General features: G+C 42.3%; 1 protein-coding gene across 1 annotated transcript in view; it reads left to right on the forward strand.

The window, feature by feature from the left end:
• LOC115372349 (uncharacterized) overlaps positions 1 to 7,500 on the forward strand; it is a 45,755-nt gene that overhangs the window by 24,603 nt on the left and 13,652 nt on the right. The window contains exons 16-20 of the mRNA XM_030070156.1: positions 112 to 152; positions 2,962 to 3,060; positions 3,809 to 3,960; positions 5,544 to 5,656; positions 6,976 to 7,134. Of these exons, the coding sequence (XP_029926016.1) occupies positions 112 to 152; positions 2,962 to 3,060; positions 3,809 to 3,960; positions 5,544 to 5,656; positions 6,976 to 7,134 (564 nt within the window). The remainder of the gene's footprint in view (positions 1 to 111; positions 153 to 2,961; positions 3,061 to 3,808; positions 3,961 to 5,543; positions 5,657 to 6,975; positions 7,135 to 7,500) is intronic.

A 7,500-nucleotide genomic window follows, 5' to 3' on the forward strand; every position in this document is an offset into this window, starting at 1 on the left:
AGCTTCATTTTCTACCCAGATGAATGTCTGAGGCGTCATTTGACACCTGGTGACAGAGTTGAAAACGAGCTGCTGGCCTGATCACTGACGGTGCTGCTGTTTCTGTTTCAGCTCATGGTCCTTACATCCAGATCATCGAGGAGCCCAAACAGGTACGAGCAGCCACAGCTTCACACGACAAACAAATCTGCAAACTCATTCACATTTCCACGCCAGGCGTTCGGCTCATTAGGGAGTTTAAGCAAAGGCGGATTGTGCGGCGGCTACTGCAACCGGAAATGGCTCTCACCCGACGCTCTTGCCGTAGCTGTCAAATCCACAGTAGTCATTAAGCAAACTACCGCGACAGCGGCAGCGTTTTCCTCAGCGTCAACGCTGTGCAGTTTTATTAATTAAAAGTGTTACACTCATAGTGAGTGTGAATAGTTTTTTTGCTATTCAAATGTATTGTCATTATGCCAAGTGCAGGTAGAAAGCAAAACGGAAAGATGTGTGCATTTCGGACAATAATTTAAAGATTTAATAATAATAATAATAATATATTAATAATAATAATGAATTATTTACAATTAAGCACACATCTGATCGGAGTGTGAAGGGATCAGTGCGTGACCTGCATGACGTGCAAGAACACATTTAATTTCAGAAATATGAGGAAAACTATTTAACTGACACGCCTATATCACGCGTTGTAGCGACAACGTGAGAATGATCCTTTCGCCGTTGTAGATCAGGCTACTACGGCAGACAACGCCGGCGCGACGGCTGAAGTCTCGATCAGCAGAGCGCAGATCCATTTCCGGTTGCCGTAGCCGCCGCAAAATCCGTCGTTGCTTAAACTCCCTATTCTCTCCTACAGCGCGACGTCCATGTGGAACACAAGTAGAACTAACTTTGGTTCTTAGATCACCGACATTAAACACAACTAAAAGTCAGGGGCTGCAGGGTCAGAGGTCATGGCTACCTAACTTTTTCTGTAAAGCACTTTGAAACCTTGTTTTGGCGAGTGCTATAAAATGTTGTTGTTGTTTTAATCTTTTCTAGTAATTTTGACTTTTACTTTTTTTTAAATGTTCTGTGTTTTTTTTTTTGTTTTGAGAAGTGCTATGTAAACATAAAGTAACAACAACAATAACAATAATTCTTCCTCTTCTTCTGGTGGTTCTTGTTGGGCCAGCAGGGCCGAGCGGCCTCCAGCAGTTTGTTTTTGGGCCGTGGGCCGTCCCACCACACTGCGCCCTTTGTCCCGGGTCACATGACCTTTAACTCGGTTTGGGAACAGGGGCCAGATTCTCCAAAAAGTTCTTACTAATAATCTTAAGACGTTTCGTAAGAGGAAAAAATGAGAAGTTCATAAGAATGTTCTCAAGTGCTATTCCCCATTATTTTCTTAAGAACTGCACATTATCTTAAGAACTTCTTAATTTTTTCCACTTACGAACTTCTCAACTCTCTACCTTTATGTAAACAAACAGCCTCGAGCTGCAGCCCACAGCAGCTCCATCTAAAATACAAAACAATATCCATTATAGTCTCAACTTTCATTTGATGTTATAAAAGTGTTTTCTCAAAAATTGAGATACATACTTTGTATTGGACAGCGACGATATTACTGACCTATTAGTTAATGGAATCTAAATATAATTGACACATGAGTGGTGACTGGTGACTAAACAAAATGTCCTCATATAGACTCAGAAACAATATATGTGCCTATATGTGTCTAAATACTGGCTTAGATATTAGGCTGAATTACAGTTTAGATAACGATTATCACTATGTTAACATATACAATGTAAAATTATTAAGGTATTAGCCTACTACATTAATCTTTGTTATATAATGAAATTTGTCTCTAAATTAATCAAAGATGTTTGAAAAATAGCTCACCTTCACACAGCATGTGGTTACTTAAGACGACCTTTACCTGTCTTAAAGTTACGATACTATTTAAGAAAAATAGTAAGATAATTTCTTTCAAGAATCCCATTTATTCTTAAGAAAAATCTTAAGAATAAAGTTGAGAACATTCTTAAGATCTTTTGTTTGGATTCTTAAGATATTTTGTTTGTGAATTCGAAAATATCTTAAGATTCTTCTTAAACCCAAACTTAAGAAAAAAAGTGGATTTAAGAAGAAATTTAATCTTAAGAACCTTTGGGGAATCCGGCCCCAGAGGCAGAAGTTCCCAGAGTTCCTGCAGGTAGACGCCGGCCGGTTCCCTGCACCGCCTCGTTCTGCAGGAAGTGGTTCTTACAGGAAGCGGTGGACTGACAGCCTGACAGCTTCAGACGAGTCACGGCGGCTCTCTGAGCTCTGACTCTGAGCACAGCGATGCTTTCTGAAGCTTTTTTGATGCCCATTTTGTGAAAGTGTTTTGGAAAAGAGCCACCTAAATGAACTTTTTTATTGTTGTTATTATTATTATAATTATTATTATTACACCAGGGTTTCTAGTAGCATCAGTATCAGTATCAGTAAAGGCTCAGTATCAGTATCAGTATCAGTGTCAGTAGTAGTAGTATGAGTAGTATTAGTAGTATTAGTAATAGCAGTAGTACATTGCATTAAGAGTTAGAAAATGACGGGAAGTGAAATGTCAGCCTGGAAAACAACAGCGAGTCCAATAATCAGAGCAGTTTTGTTTGTGACGCGCAGAAATCAAGTTAAAGGACAAATGAGACAAACAGGAGTGCGGTGGAAATGAGCCTGCGTGTGTTTTCATCCTGGTGGGTTTTAACGTGCACTGCAGGGGTACATGTGTTTTACGCTCACTGGATAAATTCACTGATTGACACGTTTCAGACGGAAACTGCTGCTGGTCACATTTGCATGAGAAAGACAGAACATCACAGTTTTACCACAAGTACCATTAATATCTGTTCATTTATAAACATGTCTGTGTCTCTGTGTGTGTGTGTGTGTGTGTGTGTGTGTGTGTGTGTGTGTGTGTGTGTCCAGAGGGGCTTTCGCTTCCGTTATGAGTGTGAGGGTCCGTCCCACGGCGGGCTCCCAGGGGCCTCCAGCGAGAAGAACAGGAGAACCTACCCGACTGTAAAGGTGAGTCATGTCAGCGTCTTACCGCCATTTCTCAATCACACACACACACACACACACACACACACACACACACACACACACACACACACACAGACATGTTTATAAATGAACAGATATTAAACAACAGCTCCTAAAACAACAACCACAGCTCATAAACCCACAGCAGCCGGGAGCATCATGACAATATAAATATAAACAATATAAACAACAACAAGTCCCGGTTCCCATTTTTTGAGGAAATTAGACGGCGCCAGTCTTGTTTTTTCCTTCCATTTCTCCTTTCTTTGCTATTTTCCTGTTTGAATTGGAAAGTAGATCCGGCAGGTTAGCGTCTGCAGGAAAATGATGGCAGGAAGAAACAACCTGATGCTTTCACAAATGAAAAGTGAAATTCCATTTTTTTTTAAAAAAGGAGGGGGTACAGGGACGTTGTGTTTTAAGTTGAGCCGAGGATGTGAGGCTGTTTGACGACACCAGGAACTATTTTTTGTCATTTTATTTTCTCCATCTCTGTATTTACTGTTTTTAGTGATACTATATTATTTTCAAACTGTATCAAATGTTTCATTTATTATTTATTGGTCATTATTTCCTGTGTGGCTACTTTGTTGTTGTAATTATCAGAATTGAAAGATTTATTGTTTATTTTGCATTATGATGGTGTATTTTGTGTATTTTGTAGTATTTTGACGAGGGTGTGTGTGTGTGTGTGTGTGTGTGTGTGTGTGTGTGTGTGTGTGTGTGTCAGGTTAATAACTACGTGGGTCAGGCCCGGGTGGAGGTGCAGCTGGTCACACACACCGACCCGCCGCGCGTGCACGCTCACAGCCTGGTGGGCCGGCAGTGCACGGAGCACGGCACGTGCACGCTGGACGTCGGCCCCAACGACCTCACCGCCTCGTGAGTAGCCAATCACATCGCAGCTTTCTTCTCAGCCACTTAGCTCTCGCTGTCACCATGAAACACAAAACCCTTAACACACACGCACACACACACACACACACAGGGCAGAGGTGGAAAAACATCCTCCTTTCAAAGTAAAAGTCCTGCATTCCTTCAGGTTCCTCAGTAAAATGCAGCACATTGTTTTTTTTTCCTTTAAAAATACAAATTTTTATTTTTATTTTTATTTATCAAATGTTTTCCTTCCTTTCCTTGCTTCCTTTTCTCTTTTCCTTTTTTCACTACCTTCCCTCACTTGCTTCTTTTCCTTACATCCTTTCCTCTCCTCCTAACTAATTCATGCTCAAATCCCCTTCAACCCTTCCAGCTGTTGACCTCCTTAAAAACATGAATTTTAAACTCAGGTTAGGGTCCGTTTTCCACAACAAACTCAGGTCATGATTTTGATGATTAAATAGAAAACACCCCCATCTGGAGTCTCTTTAATGCTCACTCCCAAATCCTTACATGCTTTTCAGGCTCAGATTAAATTAAAGGAATATATTTTGTTTTTTACATTTTGGAGCAAAATCCCCTTTTCCCGACTTCCCCAGACTGAGACCAGATGTTGGACACCATTTTCACATCCAGTGGTTCCTATGGGTAGCATTTCCTGCTAGCTTAGCATAAAGACTTGAAGTCTATGGGAGTCATTAGCCTGGCTCTGTCAAAGTGAAAAAATAATAAAAAATAACCTGAATTTGAAATCAAATCATTTCAAATCAGACCGCTTCAAAGCCGCTGGTTTACTTTTTCACTTTGACAGAGCCAGGCTAACAACTCCCATAGACTTCAAGTCATTATGCTAAGCTAACAGGAAATGCTACCCATAGGAACTGAACCACTGGACGTACAGAGGAGAAGATGGTGTCCAACATCTGGTCTCAGGCTGGACAAAACTTCAGTGTTTTGTGCAAAATGCTGGAATATTCCCGCACCAGTTTCTGTTCCTTCTGTTTGAAGTGAGTAACGATGATGATGATGATGATGATGATGATGATGATGATGATGATGATGATGATGGTGACAAAGACGTGAAGGGGAAATGATCAGAGCCAGGGAAAACAAACAGCTGGGAACTTTTGGATGTTTGCTGCTGACAGTGGCTCTTTGTAGTGAGCATCATGTGATCGGCTCTCAGAAAAATGTCCCAGGAGGAAGTGGGTGATCACCGTGGCTGCGCTCCAAAACGACGTGTTTTTATTTCCCCGTCACACAAACAGAGACTGACTTTATTTACATCGACCATCCATCACTTTACTGTCGACACGCCCCTCCAGGTTCACTCAGCAAAATGAAACGCTCACAGGTGTCATACCTACACGCCGGTCACATGACCAACTGTCACATGACCAGCCGTCACAGTTTTCATGTTTTCAAAGCATTTTTATAAAGAAGGTGAATCATATTTACAAACCCCGTGAGAATCTTCCACAAATTTACACTCAAACTTGAACTTGAACTTTATTTCAAAATTTTCTTCTCTTGTAATTGAGCCGCTGTAACCGACACAGTGTCATGTGTGATGTCACTTCCTGTAGCTTCAGTAACCTGGGAATTCTCCACGTGACGAAGAAGAGCGTCGTCGAGGTTCTGACGAAGAGGCTGAGGGAGGAGAGGAAGAGGCAGAAAGGCCCGCACCACCACTTCACAGGTACTGACACACACCTGTCCCACCTGGACACGACACACACCTGTCCCACCTGGACACGACACACACCTGTCCCACCTGGACACAACACACACCTGCAGGTAACACACCTGTCCCACCTGGACACAACACACACCTGTCCCACCTGGACACAACACACACCTGCAGGTAACACACCTGTCCCACCTGGACACCTGCCCGGCAGTGAAGGCAGCGTCTGCCTCGATTCCATTCAGCCCAAAGTTTACAGAAAGGTTACAAGAAAAAGACTGAAAATTAGTTTTAAAAAATAATTAAAAAATTAAAAAATGAGAAAAATGTTCAGAAAACTGTATTTATAGCTATTATAGTTATAGATTTAAAATTATGTTACCAATTATGTTTCCTTTTGTGTTGCTGGTTTTCAAGTCATTTTCTTTCTGTTTTTATTTTTTTTAAACAAGTGAAAAATGACAGTTATTCATAAAAAATTATGTCATCAAAAAAACCTGATTCGCTCCTTAATTCAGAAAAACGGGGCTGAAGTTTTTCCCTCCCTGAATTCGGAGATGATTGTCTTCAGGTTGGTTTTGTCCGTCGGCTGAACGCCTGCAGTGAAACACATGAGCGCGTCAGCCAGACGTCATCTGACAGGAGCGCCGCGGCGGCTCCCGACGGGACGTCCCGGTCACACGGGGACATGAACACACACATCAAGGGGGAGACCAGCCAGAAACACTGCAGTCCCACGCAGATGAACCAGATAACAACAACAACAACAACAACAACAACAATAATGAACTTTATTTGTACAGCAGCTCTCAGAGAGCAGCCAGTTTCTGCACACAGAAACAGAACAAACAGAACTCAGAACACCAAGTTAAAACAAACCGAGTCAAAAACCCCGTAAATGAGATGGAAAATCAAACCCAGCTGTGAGAAACAAAGTGAAAACACAAAGTTTCAAGAGAAAACAAAGAGCAGAAACCGAGAGCAGCTTAAATAATAACCAGTAACAAGATTCAGCGTCACAGTTCCCTCATGTCTGCGCTGAGACGTTTTGTCCTGCGGGGTCAGAAACAAACCGACGGTCATGAGTTCATCATTTTCATCTTTTTTAATCATGTATGAGGGAGGTCACCTGCCAATCAAGTGCTTTGTTGTTATTTATTGTTTGTGTTGATGCTGCCCTGTGCTGTCGGAGCTCCTGCTGTTTTTACTGACTCTGGAGAGATGACAGTGAACGCAACATGAACCTCAGTCAGTGTGAAGACGCTCTGTGTTTTTGTGACACTGCGTGTGTAACCCTGTGTGTGTGTGTGTGTGTGTGTGTGTGTGTCCAGATGCAGAGGAGAGCTCCATCCTGAAGGAGGCCAAGGATCTTGGGAAGGTGATGGACCTGAACATCGTCCGGCTCAAGTTCACCGCCTACCTGCAGGACAGCAACGGCGGCTTCACCCGCGCGCTCAAGCCCGTCGTGTCCAACCCCATCTACGACAGCAGTGAGTCCGCCGCCGCCGCCGCCGCCGTCCCACACGGCGCCGTTACCGCCCTGCACAGCTCAAACATTTGTGATTCTGTAGTCAGCGATTGTTTGTTTGTTTGTTTGTTTGTTTGTTTGTGTGATGTAATGATGTCATGAGTCAAGTCAACATCTGGAGTCGGAGCCAAAAACCAAAAGTTGATGCCCAACTTTCACATTTCTCCTAAAATGTGAAAAAAAAGATAGATAGATAGATAGATACTTTAGTCATCCCGAAGGAAATTCACAGTTTTCAGCAGTATCCACAGAGTACAAGATTAAGTAAATCAAAAATAAAGAATAAAAGATGACCCTCGAGATCTAACAATCTAAGTACCCAATGTGC

This window comes from Myripristis murdjan, chromosome 15 (assembly GCF_902150065.1).
Source record: "Myripristis murdjan chromosome 15, fMyrMur1.1, whole genome shotgun sequence".
Lineage (NCBI taxonomy): Eukaryota > Metazoa > Chordata > Actinopteri > Holocentriformes > Holocentridae > Myripristis > Myripristis murdjan.